At 40.1% G+C, this 17,835-nt stretch overlaps 3 protein-coding genes across 6 annotated transcripts; 1 reads left to right on the top strand and 2 right to left on the bottom strand.

Annotated features, from left to right (window-relative positions):
* Positions 1-1,368: 1,368 nt before the first annotated feature.
* LOC105565738 (actin-5, muscle-specific) lies at positions 1,369-4,120 on the bottom strand. Of its 2 annotated transcripts, none has more exons than XM_012019170.1 (2): positions 4,049-4,120; positions 1,369-3,253 (listed from the first exon to the last, which is right to left on the bottom strand). In XM_012019170.1, exon 2 carries the CDS (start codon positions 3,230-3,232, stop codon positions 2,102-2,104), a length of 1,131 nt encoding a protein of 376 aa, XP_011874560.1. In that variant the 5' UTR covers positions 3,233-3,253; positions 4,049-4,120; the 3' UTR covers positions 1,369-2,101. The 2 variants fall into 2 exon arrangements, with proteins under 2 accessions (XP_011874560.1, XP_011874561.1); XM_012019171.1 differs by lacking the exon at positions 4,049-4,120 and adding an exon at positions 3,921-4,002.
* A 1,134-nt stretch (positions 4,121-5,254) lies between these two features.
* On the top strand, positions 5,255-12,614 carry LOC105565736 (angiotensin-converting enzyme-like). The gene is made up of 10 exons (XM_012019167.1): positions 5,255-5,409; positions 7,535-7,745; positions 8,297-8,605; positions 9,777-10,143; positions 10,368-10,686; positions 10,758-10,982; positions 11,092-11,617; positions 11,769-12,023; positions 12,095-12,270; positions 12,404-12,614. Exons 3-10 carry the CDS (start codon positions 8,595-8,597, stop codon positions 12,436-12,438), a joined length of 1,914 nt encoding a protein of 637 aa, XP_011874557.1. The 5' UTR covers positions 5,255-5,409; positions 7,535-7,745; positions 8,297-8,594; the 3' UTR covers positions 12,439-12,614.
* LOC105565737 (replication factor C subunit 1) lies at positions 12,474-17,813 on the bottom strand. Of its 3 annotated transcripts, none has more exons than XM_012019168.1 (16): positions 17,604-17,813; positions 17,384-17,524; positions 17,031-17,240; positions 16,800-16,950; positions 16,294-16,724; positions 15,715-15,894; positions 15,394-15,645; positions 15,133-15,292; positions 14,829-15,038; positions 14,540-14,766; positions 14,127-14,464; positions 13,729-13,947; positions 13,211-13,384; positions 13,062-13,137; positions 12,808-12,975; positions 12,474-12,725 (listed from the first exon to the last, which is right to left on the bottom strand). In XM_012019168.1, exons 1-16 carry the CDS (start codon positions 17,610-17,612, stop codon positions 12,624-12,626), a joined length of 3,048 nt encoding a protein of 1,015 aa, XP_011874558.1. In that variant the 5' UTR covers positions 17,613-17,813; the 3' UTR covers positions 12,474-12,623. The 3 variants fall into 3 exon arrangements, 2 of the variants coding, with proteins under 2 accessions (XP_011874558.1, XP_011874559.1); XR_001009213.1 differs by having other exon boundaries at positions 12,642-12,725; positions 13,067-13,137; positions 15,130-15,292; XM_012019169.1 differs by lacking the exon at positions 12,474-12,725 and having other exon boundaries at positions 12,807-12,975; positions 13,067-13,137; positions 15,130-15,292.
* Between the last annotated feature and the right edge of the window lie 22 nt (positions 17,814-17,835).

Genomic DNA, 17,835 nt, shown 5'->3' with positions numbered 1-17,835 from the left:
CTCTCTCTCTCTCTCTCGCTCTCTCTCTCTCTCTCTCTCTCTCTCTCTCTCTGTGTCTCTGTTTCTGTCTCTCTCTAAATAAAGTATCTGAAAAATATAAAAATATTTTTGAATGCTTGATTTGGACAGGCTTTATTTTATAAAAGATTTCGTAGAATATTTGATAAACTCACATAATATATATATATATATATATATATATATATATCCTGATCTTTGTCGTCTTCTTTTTAAAACACATACTTTTAATATCGTATATTGTATAAATTCCACATAGAAGAATTATTATTCAGAATTTACATACTTATTCTTCGATCATAAATAAAGGTGTCCATTAGTAAATTCAACATAAAATTCATAGTCATAGCCTGTAATCATATGAAATGATGGCAGAATTGTCGTTCTTTCGTCAAAATAAATATCGTACATCGACGAGTACGAAACAGAAAAGATCGAGAAAGCTCTGATAGAAGCAAGAATCATGTTCCAATGGATATTACAAGTTAGCAGAAGTATTTTGAGATTATGCGATGCGACCGAAATAAACTTCTTCGCGAGAGCTTTTATCTTGCAAAGATTCTCGTCCCTAAATATCAATGGAGCGTTCGAAAACACCTACGAGAGGCTTCTAGAGACGATAGCTAACGAAAAAAGAGATAATAACTTGTAGTCGCAAACAGATTCATTTGTTTGTTTATCTTCTTCGGGCAAGTAATTGCGATGATTAGCAAGCCTGTCAGCTGAAAGCGATACATGAAAATTCTCATCATTAAAATTTTGTCGAGGAAGAAAGAGAGAGGAATAATTTAAAAATGATAAATTCGATTAAGGCGATCTTGTATTAGACCAAGGTTACTCATCGCAACTACGTATACACGTAACGATAACAGTTATTTTAAAATAACGCAGGCTACTACTTCGCCGCGATCGAAGACAAATTTGGATGCGAGAACGATGTGAGAAAACTAACATAACTTTATTAGCAGCCCAGCTGCAAATTCATCTGCTATAGCGATTGTTACTTAATACTTGAGACTGTTCGTGAAGTGCATAAACAAATTTCTCTTTTCTCTTAACGTTTAATTCATTGAAAAAATAAGGATAAACGTATATACTCTTGATGAAATAAAAGTGTCTTGTTTATATCCATTTTCTTATTCGATATGAATATGCTCTTATGCGATCAGTAAAGAATTTGTACTATTATAGTGACATATTTTGCAGATAAAAAGAAAAATGTAAAAAGAGGAAGAAGTTTAAGGAAAGGACAAAAAGACAACGCTACGCCAAAAGGGTGCCGCAAAAATAAGCCAGACTATATAAAGTTTACATGAGGTAATGTAAATGTTGATATAATAGAAACGAGAGTAGTGTGATATAATGTGTATTTGAATTGACTTTGACATTGTATAACAATATATAGTAACATAATGTATAATATTTACAAAATAAATTAAAATATAGAAGTACATCGGTAGATGCTTAGTTGCTTTGGTTAGCAGACTAGACATAATTAATATGTAATACGTATTAAGAGAGGATCGATTTCTCAAACGGTGGTGAGAACGCTCGCGTGACAGTTAATAGAGCGCAGCCTTCTCGAAGTAGTCTCGAAACTCATTGCCAAGCGTAATCTGTCGAGGTCCCTGCATGTCCTTATGTCCAGAATGTCCCTTTCGTGGTTCGAAAGATGCACTTGGTAGCATCTATCCATGTGTCCGAAGATCCTTTCCAACGTTCGACAACGTCCAGGCTACCACGAGAGAGGCTCTGTGACGAGAGACAATCTCGCCGACCGCTTCCTCGGCCGTGATGATGACATTAAGTGAGCAATGATCTGTCGAACGCAGTTTTATAGAAAGCTGCGACGACAAGAATGATCAGCCAGGCCGTCGTTGTTTGCGCAACGACGAGAGAGACTGCGACAATGATTCGATGAGATCCAATGAGGACTGAAAGTCGATGATGATGCTGTGACGATGTTTTCTCATAGCAGCTTGATTGCTCGGGCCAGAACTGCATGCAATTTGTGTCTTCTTCCCGAGGTACGATGATGTTTTTTCGAAAATTACGCTGTTGTGACGATCGTGCAATGACTCGCTTAGAAGCATTTGCGGTGGACAATGCCAGGGCCAGACTCGTCGTATTCCTGTTTGGAGATCCACATCTGTTGGAAGGTGGACAGAGAAGCCAAGATGGAACCACCGATCCATACGGAGTATTTCCTCTCGGGGGGAGCGATGATCTTGATCTTGATGGTCGAGGGCGCGAGTGCGGTGATTTCCTTCTGCATACGATCGGCGATACCGGGGTACATGGTGGTACCACCGGAGAGAACGTTGTTGGCGTAGAGATCCTTACGGATATCGACGTCGCACTTCATGATGGAGTTATAGACGGTCTCGTGGATACCGCAAGATTCCATACCCAAGAAGGAAGGCTGGAAGAGGGCCTCGGGTGTACGGAACCTCTCGTTACCGATGGTGATGACTTGACCATCAGGCAACTCGTAGCTCTTCTCGAGAGAGGTGCTGGCGGCGGCGGTGGCCATTTCCTGCTCGAAGTCCAGGGCGACGTAGCAGAGTTTCTCCTTGATGTCGCGAACGATTTCTCGCTCAGCCGTGGTGGTGAAGCTGTAGCCTCTCTCGGTGAGGATCTTCATGAGATAGTCGGTAAGATCGCGACCGGCCAAGTCCAGACGGAGGATGGCATGAGGAAGGGCGTAGCCCTCGTAGATGGGTACAGTGTGGGAGACACCGTCACCGGAGTCCAGGACGATACCGGTGGTACGACCGGAAGCGTACAGGGAAAGGACGGCCTGGATGGCGACGTACATGGCCGGGCTGTTGAAGGTTTCGAACATGATCTGCGTCATCTTTTCACGGTTAGCTTTCGGGTTGAGGGGCGCTTCGGTAAGAAGGACAGGGTGTTCCTCCGGAGCGACACGCAATTCGTTGTAGAAGGTGTGATGCCAGATCTTCTCCATGTCATCCCAATTGGTGATGATACCGTGCTCGATCGGGTATTTCAGAGTCAGGATACCTCTTTTGCTCTGGGCCTCGTCACCCACGTAGCTGTCCTTCTGACCCATACCGACCATCACTCCCTGATGGCGAGGTCGACCGACGATCGAGGGGAAGACGGCGCGGGGAGCGTCGTCTCCGGCGAAACCGGCCTTGCACATGCCGGAGCCATTGTCTACGACGAGGGCTGCTACTTCGTCATCGCACATTTTGCTGCTGTTTTATTTTTTCTGTAAAAAGAATTTTTTTTCAATTAGAAATGCGTATGTCAATTTGTGTTAATTGGTTTTTATGATTATCCAGAATGAGATATTTCATATTATTCCAGTTTTTTTATTCAATCGTATCTGTTCACAGTTTTACATAATCATATTTATTTTCGTTCGACACCTATAGAAAATATAAGCAATGTCTAATTATATCTCGTTTAGAAGTAGCTGATTCACTTCTTAAATTAACTGTACTTTAGTTTTTAGAAATACAAACTTTCCGTGAAAATGAATAATTTCAATAGAATAATAATTTCTCTTTAACATAAAATAAAATAATGTTTTAATTTTTTATATTTTTTCAAGGATCTCAACTTATTCTTATTACAAAATAATTAAAGCATTGATTGGAATAACGTTATTTTTCAGTTTTATTGTAATTAAATAATTAATTATAATAAAATTATTTTATCAAGAAAACAATTTATGTTAACTAATACTACACAACGCTTAGATAATTGGTTACTACATATTATTTTTTTAATATAACGTACAGAATTCTTTTTGTATAAACTTTTCTACTGTGTAATACAATAACACAACGATGTTCCGTCAATGTTTTACTTCACTTTAAGATCAATCCAATTTGTTTTTCCTAATTTCGATTGTATTGCAGAATTGAACTCGCCCTTAGATCGAACCCTTTGATTTACACACTGACACGATTTCCCTTTTTAGGAATCTCTTGCCGGCACTTCGTGAACTTCCAAGGGACCGAGCAAACAGAGAGGAACGTCTCGCGGGTCTGTTACTAACCGTGAGGGTGAGTTGTGAATCGACGGGCGGCTGAGGAGCGGCTGAGGCTCGAGGGCGTCGCGACGCCAGATATAACGTCCGCGGCGCGATACGCGACGCTACCGAAGATGGGCACGCGAGACGCCTCGAGGGCTGGCCAGCGATGCTGCCCACGCCTTATGCCGATGGGCACGCGAGTGGTGGTATACGGACCAGGAAGCCCGGACGACCACGAGAGACGCCTTTGGGTGAGAACGGCGGCGACGCCGTTCGCGCGCCACGACGCATCGCTCCTCGTCATCGCCGTCATTGTCGTTCTCCTCTCCCTTCTTCTTCTTCTTCTTTCTTCCCTCGTCTTCATCTTCCTCTTGTACGCGTTCTCTTGGAAATCCCCACGGAACGGCCAGCATCTCCTAATCTGGACATTAACGCGGGTTGCCGACACCGTCGCTGCAGTTATCTGCCTTTCGTCTGCCGCAGCTCATCAACAGATCTAGTCTATTTTGAGTGTTGCAACAGATTTTTAACTGAATATTACAGAGAGCAAACAAGTTTGCATAGTTGGGAGAGTTCGATCTTTTCAAAGTATTTAAAACCTAACGCAAGAGTTCTTTTCGTTGCAATCAAACTCTCATCACTGTGTTGGGAGCAGATATTTTTAATTGCTCATGTGGGAAAAGATTCTTGAAAACAATACAAAATTAACATTGTATTAAAAATTCATTAGTTATATTATTAATTAAAAGTGATATTGAAATGTCTTAAATTTTGTTATACACGTTCTCAAAACTAACGTGTGAAAAAAGAATTTACCATAAATATCACATGGATATGATTTGTAAAACATTGACATGTTTTATAAAAGAGTTTACGTTTTCCATTTTATTCATTTCTCAACATCTCTGATTCTCTTTACAACTCTCTTGTGTTTAGAAAATAAGTATTTCGGTATTAAATTATTGTATATTGCATTTAAATTCATTGTATGTATGCGAATAGTACAGTGCACGTAAAGTCTTCATCTTTTTAGTCGTTTCATCGTTTTCTTCTTCTTCTTTGGCTTTGGCTGCTCGTGGTCATTCTCGTTGCTGAAGATGCTTTTGGCATACGTTGGAAATCCCCGACGCCTCGCGGCGCTCCTGAAAATACCCACCCATGGCCAAATCAGGATATTAACGCGAGACGATATTAACGCGTACTCCTCGGAAGACAAAGTAGTCAAAGAATTCATCGTGAAAGAAACGGAGGCATTCGTTGCTACTCGTTCGTGTTGCAAACTCCTAGATTTTTTGGGTTCTGTCGCATTCTTTCCCCGTAATTGATAAAGCATTTGAAACATCACAGTCATCTCACCGCCTACCTGGCCGTGACTGTGCCCTCAGGTATTTGGACAAATTGCCAATTGGCAATTTAATTTAATCGTGCATATAATGTAACGTTACATATGTGCGTCTCATATAATAATTCATTGTTACGGCGAGGAAAAGTAAAACGGGAGGGAATAGAGCTAAGAATAAATCTCGACGATTCTTTCTCTCTCGTTCTCTCTCCCTCTCTCTTTCTTATTTAATCGGCGTTCAATTTAATTCACTCAATAGAGAACTCGTAAAACTTACCAGATAAGGCTGTAAGAAAATAATCGTGAAAGAACAGTTCGTATTTCTAATTTGACATAAGGGACATTCATTGGTTTTACTTGGTTTACTTTCCTCTTTACAAAGAAGTATTAGGAAAGATTGGTTGAGTAATCTAATCTACCTGCTTGTGTATTACTTAAGATCATTATATATTAGACGAAAGTAATTTATATTATGCTGTTCAGCCGTTGCCAGAGCTCGCTATCGCGTTATTTCTTTCACGAACGGTCTTTGGTAGCGTTTGCGTTGGCAGCGCAATAGCAAGCTCCCCGTGTGCACCCTTACTCTCGTAACAATGGCAATAATTTAGTGGCAAATTTCAATGAATTAATCTTAATTATTTTTGATAACAGATTGTTATTGAATATTCCATTCTGTTTCTTGTTATAAATAAGTAAGATTCATCATAGTGCACATACCGTACACTTAGCCGTTTTATCCTTCCGATTTCTCTTTCGGATCTTAAGAATTAGATTATCGAACGTATTATCTAGTGCTGGATCATTGAACCGTTGTAGAAAATGTCATGCTGTGATGTCCTACAAATCTTATATCTCGAACTTTTGTGAAATCTGGTACAGCCTTGACATGAAACAAATTTATTAACGCGACAGTTCAGTGAAGGAGAGAGCAAAAACATTGGAAACAGCACAACGACGTAGAACCAGAGCTTGGTATCTTTTTTTAAAAGATATAGTTACAAATATAGTTACAGCTACTAGCTGTACCAGTAGCTTTCGCCGGAAAAATAATTCAGTGCATCAATTGTATCTATATCTAAATCGAAGGAATTCAGGAAATGTAACTTGTATCGGTATCTCTTTACTGAATCCATTGAAAATTTATCTTGTATCTTTGATGAAAAAAGTCAAGCTCTGAGTAAAACATTTTATCCTACAACTGAATTTAAGTCGTAAGATTGCGAATGCAGACGCACAAATTCATTTTTTAATACCTGGTTATATTGGTATCTAATTTTCTAATATCTCATGTACATATAATTAGTATCAAGAACTTTGGACAACATGAATTTCATTTGCATACATGGTAGCGTAAGCTTCCTCAATAAGCATATCGTTTCTCTATAATTCTCTTAGCTAGCATTTTATGGGCCCACAACTAGCGAGATTCTTGTTAGATGACTCGCTTTTTTAGCATTTCGTATTTTTATAGGCGCCGGATAAAAATTTTCCACGATCTTATCTGCGCTCGGACGAAAAAGAGAATACGATAATTTACGCCTGCAACCTGAACAAACATTCAAATTGACATCTACAGTTAATTTATGTTACGACATTCTTGACATTGGGTCCCCGGCACCACCAATATTGTATGGACACTCTTCCGCTGCGTTGCCTGGTGCTTCAATTAATTTTTTTTTTTTAATCGCGAATGCATGAATGAGAATGCGAGAACCGTCGACGCGGATACTCATTCCGAACCAGATGTTTTACGTTTCTATCAAAAATATGTATCTTTCCATTAATGCGCGACAGTATTTTTCCATTTAAACAAACCTATTTGTAAATGTCGTTTCTTAGTTTCGTTTGATGTTATTCTGTGATTTCATTCTTTAATATAAAAGCAAACAACTTCCTCTCACTTCTTTTGTAAATTTGTTTATATTTATTTGAAATACTTAATATATTATAATATATTTAGAAAATATAAATTTCAATGAATATATGTGTAAATAAATAAAATTCAAAGAGTCCTTTTAGTAAAGCCAAACTCTAAAAGTGATTTTCAAAAAGGTATATTATTTCTATTGAAAGATTTAAATCTCCGGACAAAAAAAGATACCATAAAGATTTTACAAAGTTTTTAATATTTGCTGAAAATTTTTTTTAATTACGTTCTTTTTTTCTAGATTGATGAGAGCTGTGGGACCTAGAGTACATAAGGCACGTAACTTCCTCTGAAATTTTGTGCAATCTTTTATTCTGTGATTGCAATGGTTAGCCCTTGGATCGATATCGAGTCCAGAACGTGACCTCGGTTTAAAAAAGTGAAGCGAAAAGAATCGGAGGACGATAGCGAGGACGCTCTTTCCCACGAGTCCAGATTGTAAAACTGGTCAGGTAAAAACATAACATGTACGCTTTGCTATTGGACATTATTAATGTCACCATCAATTTGAGCTCATAACAATAAACAATGCAAAATACGAAAGTGACCAGCTCTGTCACAATACGTTTTTCCCAAGGCTCGTCGCGTTTTTCATTGCCGCATGCTGATCAGAACTTATCGGTCCGGAACTTATGTTGTATATCTCGAAGAGATTACGCTATGAATGTAACGATATAATGCAAGGCAATTTTGTTGCGATGTTGTGCAAAGTCCAAGGGATTATCCTGGTGAGCAAAGTGTCCTGCTTTACGCTCCGATTAATTTTCAAATAGAGAAAATCCTTGCAACAAATAATGTAATATAATGTAATAATTATTAATACCAAAAAAGTTAAATACGAAATAATATTTAGACAGATCTAACGGCAAGACATTTCCTCTTTTGCATTTGAAAAAATATGTCAAATAATACTGAAGTAATCTACTTGATAGCGTTGATATTCATATTCACAACGATAAAAAAAGTAGATAAAACAATAGACTGAAGAGCATAAAAATAGTAGGACACGACCGATCGAGTTAAAATGTAAATTTATAACAACACGACACGCCAGCAAACGACAGGACGAGCCGAACAACAGGATCGTATCCGAATTTATCGGAGTAAACGCAGGAGCCTCCATCAGATGTTGTCGGCGAAGTGGGGAAGCTGCATAAAAGATAACGTGTCTCGCTCACGGAGGTCAGTCGACGATTGGGAGGCGGTTACGAATCGCAGCTCCGGAGAACATTCGTGAAATCCCTCGCTAAGACCATAAGATCGAATTGTTTCGTAAAGCCGTAAAAGATCGGCGGGTCGATATGCTGCGCCTGTAAGTATCCCGTTAAATTCATTAACATAACGTGTACTCTTCACACTTTAAACTCGACGATTAGTTGTAACTCCGAAATGGATGTCTCAACGAAATGCGGAGGAGCAGTTACGCGATGTTACAACGATTATTTGACGATAATTTCAGAAAAATCAGTGATTGTAGCAGCAACATAGATCGTATATCGTTATATTTCCTTGCGTTAACTGTACAAATTATAACAGAAAATAATTTCTATCTGCAATGCAGAATAAATTTCTGTTAAATTGCCCGTTCTCAGAATATTTATTTAATGTCGTTTAATCATTTCGCCAGATGAGGGCGATTATCCACTTCCGATATAGTCGTATTACATATCCGAGGTCCCGTGTGGCAGGCATTTACGTTAAATATATCCGGATATACGTCGACGACATTCATGCTCTAACGAGTTAATACGCTGGACGAGTGCGCTTCACGCCTGGACGAGACTTTCAAATTGTTGTTTGACCTCGCGATGTCATTTAACATGTTGTATTTCAAACACCAATCCAAGTTTCTCGATATTTTCAATTCGACTCGGAAAAGAAACGCGATTAAAACAGAAAATTTAATTGTTCTTAAAATCGATTGATTTGTCAACACGAGGTTTTTTATCTTCTTTCAAGTAAGATTTGGAACATCTCGGTAGGATGACATGGCGATAAGCGAAAATATTATGGTAAAAATATCACAAAAACTGTTTTATCAGACATTTCGTATCACTGATGTGAAGCAATCAACGAGCAGACGTCCGATAATTTTTCAAGTGAATTCTAGAAAAGAGACTTCTGCGCCCATACTGTAATCACACGTTTCTAGAGATATACAATGTCTCTGTAGCGACACTCCGAACTCCAGTGGGCCTAATGGCATTTGACCACATGCCATACGCCAACTAGAAGTTGTAGAATTCACTTGAAAATCGCCAAAACCTATGGCCGGAACGTTTGTATTAATAAATGAAGTTTCCTGTAGCCAGTCGTGTTGGATTATTCAACTTAATTGTTAATATACTAAGTTGAAACATCTCACCCCGTTTATAATAATTCTCTAATTGGTCTTAATTTAAAAATGTAATTAGAGATTCTTCTACTTTTTTATAGCAATTATTAATAAGATTATTATTGTAATAAAATGTAATTGCTTTCAGAATCTTGGTAGCAGCAGTTGTAACTCTGGTGGCAGCCAAGCCAACGACGGAGGATGCAGTGGACCTCAGCAAAAGTTCACAAACTGCCGAAAATCTCCTGAAAAATGCCCAAGAACTCCTGAAACGTATCGACGCGCAATACGCAGAGTGGAGTAACAAACAGAGCATCGCCGGATGGAATTACGCGTCGAATCTGACGGATGAGAACCTGGCGGAAAAGCTGAGTGTATCTACGGCGGCAGCGCGCGTCTCCAAGCAGATTGCTCAAGAAGTGAATGCCTTCCCTTGGAGAGACTTGGAAGATGAGTCTATCAAGAGGCAGTTCAAGAAACTCGGTGTACTCGGTATCGCCGCTCTTCCTGAAGACGTGAGAATACAAAAGAGATTTATATTAATCATTTTAGCCGTAAATTTTCCGCGAAAAAAATTAGCGAAAAACATAAATCGGAATCCGAGGAACTGAAGTGCTAGTTTTAAGTCCTGTTTGTTCCCTCGAAAATTCGCTTTAAGGATTAGGATATCTAGACAAGCGTCAATTGACCAAAATTGCGAACAGACGTTAGATCGCTACCGAGCGATATATGATTGCAGAGTTACAAAGAGTTCGAGACGACAGTCAGTCAGATGGAGAACATCTATAGTACTGCAAAGATCTGCGATTACAAAAACAAGAGCAAATGCGATCTCGCGCTCGAGCCGGAGATCACGGAGACGCTGATGCGTAGTCGCGATCCTGAGGAGTTGAAGCACATCTGGGTGGAGTGGAGGAAAGCATCGGGAGAGAAAGTCAAGTCTCTGTACCCCAAGTACGTCGAGCTAGCCAACACTGCGGCAAGACTTAATAACTTCTCCGACTATGCAGCATATTGGATGAAGGACTACGAGGCCGATGATTTCCCCGAGCAAATCGGTAAGGTCATCCGCAGCATCTGATGAATTCGCATGTGACGAGGCACTGATAAAATGGCAAAATCTGTACAGAGAACCAATGGCAACAGTTGAAGCCGCTGTATTTGCAATTGCATGCCTACGTACGGCGCGAGCTCAGGAAGAAGTATGGCGCGGACATTGTCACCGAAGACGGTCCAATCCCGGCGCATCTATTGGGCAACACCTGGGCACAGACTTGGTCGAATATCGCGGACTTCACCGTGCCGTTCCCGGGCAAACAACTGCCGGACGTTACCGCCGCTCTAGTCGAACAAGGCAGGTTTATGTCTGAATCTTTCGAGAAACTTTCGTTTGGACCACTTTATTTCCAGCTCATTTTCTACGTCTGTATGCCTGTTGTAATACTTTGTAACTTTCTGAGCAGGTTACAATGCGACGAGCATGTTCCGCCTCGCCGAGAACTTCTTCACGTCGATCAATTTGTCTGCCATGCCGGACGTGTTCTGGGAAAAATCGATTCTGACGAAGCAGGAAGGCGTAGAAATGATCTGTCACGCGAGCGCGTGGGACTTCTACGACGGCCAGGACTTCAGAATCAAGCAATGCACGCGCATTAACATGGAAGACCTGCTGACGGCACACCACGAGATGGGCCACGTCGAGTATTATCTACAGTACAAGAACCAGCCTACAGTTTTCAAGGAAGGCGCGAATCCAGGTTTCCACGAGGCGGTCGGTGACGTTATCTCTCTCAGCGCGTCCACTCCTAGTCATCTGAAGAAGATCGGTCTACTGAAAGACGACTCGACGGACCAGGAAGCGCTTCTCAATCACCTCTACGCGAAGAGTCTCGACAAAATCGTCTTCCTGCCGTTCGCTTATATGATGGATCGATGGCGTTGGAATGTATTCCAGGGAAAAGTCACATCCGACAATTACAACTGCAACTGGTCAGTTCTGAACGACGAAAATCTATCCTCGTATAATTGTGTTTTCTGAGCAATATTCTTTCTCAAATTAATTTCGGTTTAGTAGGCTAAATTTTCAAGAAATTAAATTATAGAGATGTTTGAAGCAAGTTCAAATGTTTTACTCTTTAAGGTGGTCGCTCGCTGAAGAGTATCAGGGAATCGAACCTCCCGTGGATAGATCGGAAGAAGACTTCGATCCTGGCTCGAAGTATCACATAATCGCGGACGTTGAGTATATAAGATACTATGTGAGCTTCGTAATACAATTCCAGTTCCACAAGGCACTGTGTACTAAGGCGAAGGAATACGATCCGAATAATCCAGATGCCAAGCTGTTGAGTCAGTGTGATATTTACAATAATAAAGATGCTGGAAATCTATTGAAGTAGGTTTGATACACGACAGCATTATAAGAACGCAATTCGAGCATAGAGACATTGATCGCATTTGTGTTAGATCTATGTTGGAGCTGGGCTCTTCGAAACCATGGCCCGACGCGATGGAGAAAATCTCGGGTCAGAGGCAAATGGACGCGGCTGGACTTTTGGAATACTTTAAGCCCTTGACAGATTGGTTGACCGAAGAAAACAAGAAAACTAATGAATACATTGGATGGAAGCCTAGTAAAAAACGTACGTCACAAATATGTATATAAAATACTTCATGCAGTTTAATTCATATTTTTATATGTTATGTATATATAATATTTCAGATGTTTCTATAATAACTGAGATATAGAATTCTAATTACTTGTTTTCTTTTTAGAATGCGTACAGACGAGAGGGGAGCTTGTAAATTAGATCTATTGACTTTCGGAATAATATACTCCCCACTAATAAAAAAAGAGAATAGGAAATATATTTTGAAACGAACACCAAACATTCCATTTTGACGCAATAAATATCGAGCAATGAACAAACGTTCATGATTAATTTTGTTTCAAGTTTTTCTAAATAAACTGCATTCCACCTTTTAATATTGTCTCCTATTTTGCTTTGCCGCGTCCTCTTCCGCGTTTCTTAGTTGGCTCGCCTTTCTTCGTCGATGCAGAAGCTTTACTAGTACTAGCAGCGGTAGGTTTTTTTGCCTAAAATATATTACATGATCATATTTTTTCGAAAAATTTGTGTATTTTATAATGGAATCACGAAAATAATTTTTAACGTTACCTTGATCATCTTATCAGATTCAATATCATTAGTTTCTTCTTCATCATCATCTTCTTCTACGAAATCATTGTCTTGTACAGTTTTTTTCTTCGCTGTAGCAGTACTGTTGATTGCGTATGGCAACATAGGAGGATTCTTTTGATACGCTCGTGTAAATGCTGCCTTTACCTGACAGCAACATTAATTTAATTAAAACCTTTGTAATACAAAGCTACCACAATGATTATTAAGTGATTTATTAATATTGCCCATACTTTACTATCAAGATTAGTTGTAATGTCGCAAAGTCCTGGCCACTGAGAGATTTCTATTGCTGAATCCAAGTCTTCCCTAAGGAGATATTAAACATCAGCATATGTTTCCCCGTACTTTTCAATGTATCCAATGTAAACAGAACACGAACCTGGTCATATAATACTTTCCCATAACATTGATTGCTGCTTCTATACCATCCGCGCCGTCGTCTATCAGAGGTTTTACGATGGCGTTTCGAATATGAGCCAGATAATCCATGTTCAAGGCGTCCTTGTTTGCACCCGTGGCTAATCGTGTATGCGTCGACAGCTCTTGCATTAATCTAGAGGTAACATATAGAAAACAAAATGCTACTAGTGAATGTCGGTACAATCACATAATAGTTGCTTTCCTTTTACATGAAAACTCAGATAAATCTCACTTGTGACGTCATAACTCAGTTGAATGCATGTTCCTTTTGATTCTTGAGAAGTGAGATTCAACCAGATTTAACTGAGTTTTTGCACACGATCAAGACCGTGTGCTTTAATGAGTTTAATAGACTCACATTAATGACGTCATATCTGACAATGAGTATAAAATACTCGCATAACTGAGTGACTCAGTATCACTTGAGTGTAAAAGGAAAGCAGCTTATGATAAAATTTAGTGTTCTGCAGTTAGTACCGGTTAAATCTCGTTGCCTTGGAATTTCGCCCGAACCAGCTCGGAAATCGTATCAACGGATCAGAGCATCCCGACATTTCGCTAGCTGGTAAAACGAACGAGAAACAAGCATGCATCGGAAGTAGGCTCCACATCATACCGCTTCTCATCACTTTCTCGACGAGGTCTCCTCGAGATATACTATCAGCCGCACGGGCGATTCTTTCTAGCCTCTGGTAACTGCGAATGTAACGCAATTCATTAACACTTGACTCCTCGTACAAAGTATAATTAAATAACAAATAATAAGGATAACGTCGACAATTAACTGGCTCAATATATTTCGTTTAGAAAATACAACGTTTCGACCAGTAATACTGGTCCTTATCAAGTATAAAAAAATATAATTAAATACTCACGGTGACACTTGAGACAATCTGACTCCCGGATAATTTTCTTGTATGAAAAGGGGCGCTATATTGTAATCGTTGAAATATAAGCCGATTTTATCGTTCAAACTCATACGTTTTTGCTCTTCCGCATTGAACGCCATTTTTGTGACGTCGAATGGGCCGAGCTTGAAGTCCTTGTTCGAATGTTTCTTGTCAGACGTCTCCACGTGAGGGATTTGGCTGCCAAGAAATTCCAGATGATTTACCACTTGTCGAATATCGTAATTCGTCGATTCAATTAGACGATCGAGGTCCTCCGTCGAGATCTTGATGTTCTCTTTAAAGCACAGGGACTTCATAAAACTCTACGAGGAACAAGATCGAGTTATATCACATGAGACATAAGAATCGTTATTCGAGCCAGATTCTATGAATTATACCCTGATCTGTTCCACTCTGAGCTTCGGATATTTCAGATCGTAGCTGTGCGTGGAAATTGTTTTCACCTTCGTATTAAATCGGTCATTACATATACAGATAATCGGCACTTCTGTGTGTTTTATCAAACTAACTAATTCCTGTAAGCCACCGCGATCTTCATTGCCAGCCATACCGTCGACTTCGTCCATCAACAGTACGTGCTTGGTCGTAATTTTTTTCTTGGAACCTATAACATATATTGAATGAGATAATGTATAATTATTTCAAGATTTTATATTAAATAGCCACCTGTGACATAATCTTTCATTGTGGTGTTGGACAACAACCCCGAGACCGATTCTTTCAAAAGTGCTTTGTTTCTCGTGTCAGAAGCATTGAACTCCACAAGATCGTATCCCAATTCTTTACAGACAACTTGCACAGTTGTTGTTTTACCAACGCCTGGTGGTCCGGACAGCAAGGCAGCTTTGAAATTTTGTCCGTGAGTTTGTCTGCCGGCTTTGAAGCAAAAAGGAAATTCATCAGATTAATATCCTCATTTTATCCTTAGTACGATTTGATAAAAGAACGACGATAAAGGCTGATGTACTACCGTCTTTGAATTTGGGATCCTGACGACTTTTATGCCAATCACGTAGCCATACGTATAAGTTGTGTGCACAGCTCTTGTCCCCCTGTTGACCTATGATCTGCTTCATAGTTTTAGGTCTATACTTCTCAACTAACGGTTCTGACCCAATGCTCGTAGTTGTCTAGTAGAATAATAGAGAGAAAGCCGTGATTTAAGTTTTAATTTATTTTACACCATTTTTTTGCACATGTGCAGACGCGTCAAATTGATATCTAAATTTACCTTTTCTGTACTAATGTTTGGCAATAATGTTTCCACCGGTGAAGATGGTGGCGTTTTTATCTTTTTAGCTGAACTTAATGCTTTTACTTCGTTCGACGATGACGATTTATCGCTCTCAGATTTATTCAATACATTTTTCACGCTTGGTTTCGTCTTTGTCGGCTTGACATTTACAGCTTTACCTTCCGGTCTCGTGCGAATCATTTCTAGAAGGCCATCCTCAGATATTTGCTTGATGCCTAAACTGCTAGCCTGAAAGCTTATTTCGTGTCAACCAAAAACAAAAGGTATGTGCCACATAGCCATCTAAAAAAAATGTACTTTTGCCAATTTAGCTGGGCCAGCTACATCTCCTACTATAACATAATTTACTTTGCTTGACACACTGTTCACGGTTCGGCCACCATATTTCTGTATTAATTCCTCAACTTCATTTCTTTCTAAAGAATCGAAAACACCAGTACTCAAGAAAGTTACTCCAGCTAAGCAATTCTCGGCACCCTGAAAGACAAGAGTCGATTGAAAATCTTGTCAAACAACAGTCTCTACATTCACCTCTACATCATCTTCCAGAATTTCCAACATTATTGTTTAACAAAGTTCTTACTGTAGATTACTTTAGGCCGGCAGATGGTTTAATGATGACGTAATATTGTAAGTTTTCGAAAAGAATTTCACTATGTACGTATTGATTGCGTTGATTTTGTTTTGTAGTCGACATACTTTTGAGTTGCAATGTCCTTTGATAAAACTTGTAGACTGTTGAATTCCTTGAGAAGGACAACCCGTACGGTCGAAACGTCGGATTTAAATAAATACACCATCCGCCAGCCTAAGGTCGTCTAGCAATTCTTTTTATCGTTAATCAACTGCCGGCGATTCACATTCTTTCGTTCTTACCGTAGGTATCTCTTTTGAGCCAGGATTTTTAGCGCCGCCTCTCTGAAGGTATTTTTCGTACAATATAGCACGCTGCTTCTTCTTTTCTATCCTTTCATCGAATAAATCCGTTTTGGCTTTCTTCCTACTTGGTGATTTCCCTGTACCTTTGTCCTCCTCCGACGCAGAGGTAGACGTCAAATTATGCCTCAAGTTATCGGAATTCAATTGCTTAGAAATCTTATCGTCGCGCTTATCGCTTATACTTAAGTCTATGTTAAAACCGCCTTTCCTCTCGGATTGTAATTTCTGTTTCGGAGAACTTTTAATATCCTTTGAATTTATACTATTTTTACTGGGCAAAATCTTCATCTCCTCGGGGTTCAGTTTACTCGTTTTGTTAATGGCCTCTTTCGAACAAGCGTCGTATTTTCTCTTATTAGAGCTCGCCTCTGTAAATTTTCCATTATGTCAAATTTATATAACAATATTTAGCTGAACTTTTAATGAAGTGGCAATAGGCATACCTGTCTTAGCCGCAACTCCAGATTTCTTAGGAGTACCTCCATTTTTAGCACCGCTTTTATCTTTCATTTTATCCGGCGTTCTGGTATCCTCAAACGTGTCCAACTGTTCAAGCACCGCATCGAAATCGTCGTCGTCGTGAAACTTGGACTCCTAGAAATTCCAGAATGAATTCCAGAAAGCCGTAGAACATTTCTTCATTTCTCCATGTACACTCGCTACGCGATATTTACCACTTTCTGCAATTTTTGGTCGACTTTTGTGTCGTCTACTCTCGTTATTGGCTTCTTGCCAAAAAATTCATCGGCCGATATTGCTGCGAGTGGCTTCTCGCTCTCATTCTTCTTACTCGCTTCAGGTTGTCTGTTGTCTTTCTTGTCATATACCACGATGTCGTCATCAGAATCGGACAGGATGGAAGCTTTTTTCGTCTTTCGCACGACCTGCGCGATTAATTAGTCAAATTGGCATATTGCAAACAACGAAGTGAATGCCAAGGAATTCAAAGGAAATGTAAAGGAACTGCAAAGGAGTGTGAGAAATAAAATAAATCCACTAAATACGTAGCGAAGACGCGAGGTGGCACCTTGGTACGCTTCGTGGACGACCTCGGCCTCTCTTCATCCTCGTCCGACGAAATGACACGCCGCTTCTGAGGCTTCGGGGCGACGGGCTCGCATTTCTTCCTCTGCGTAGACGCGATCGGCGCGAAGTAGGATCTGATGTCCTGCGGAAACGAAAGGGTTTGATACACGTGAAGCCAGAGCAACGCAGTTAACCTAACCGGCAGCCCCCGGCCAACCTACCCGCGACATTTTCGCGGCGTATCCCGCCGTGTATGCTCGACCCGTATGCGCACGTATCGCCCGCAACTGTCACGCCGGCATCATCGGCAGAGTCTTGTTTTCGCGAGGCAACGCCAGCCGATCTTCCTGTCAGACGCGCACATTGACACCCGCAAATCGGCGCGAATAACTCGCGCGCGCGCGATCAATGGTACGTTTCCACTCGCGTCACATGGTCCTCAAGCACTAGGAT

Source organism: Vollenhovia emeryi, unplaced genomic scaffold (genome assembly GCF_000949405.1).
Source record: "Vollenhovia emeryi isolate VEMERY1.0 unplaced genomic scaffold, V.emery_V1.0 DF939149.1, whole genome shotgun sequence".
Lineage (NCBI taxonomy): Eukaryota > Metazoa > Arthropoda > Insecta > Hymenoptera > Formicidae > Vollenhovia > Vollenhovia emeryi.
Note: the sequence above shows the minus strand (reverse complement) of the source record. Positions and strands in the feature narration are given on the sequence as shown.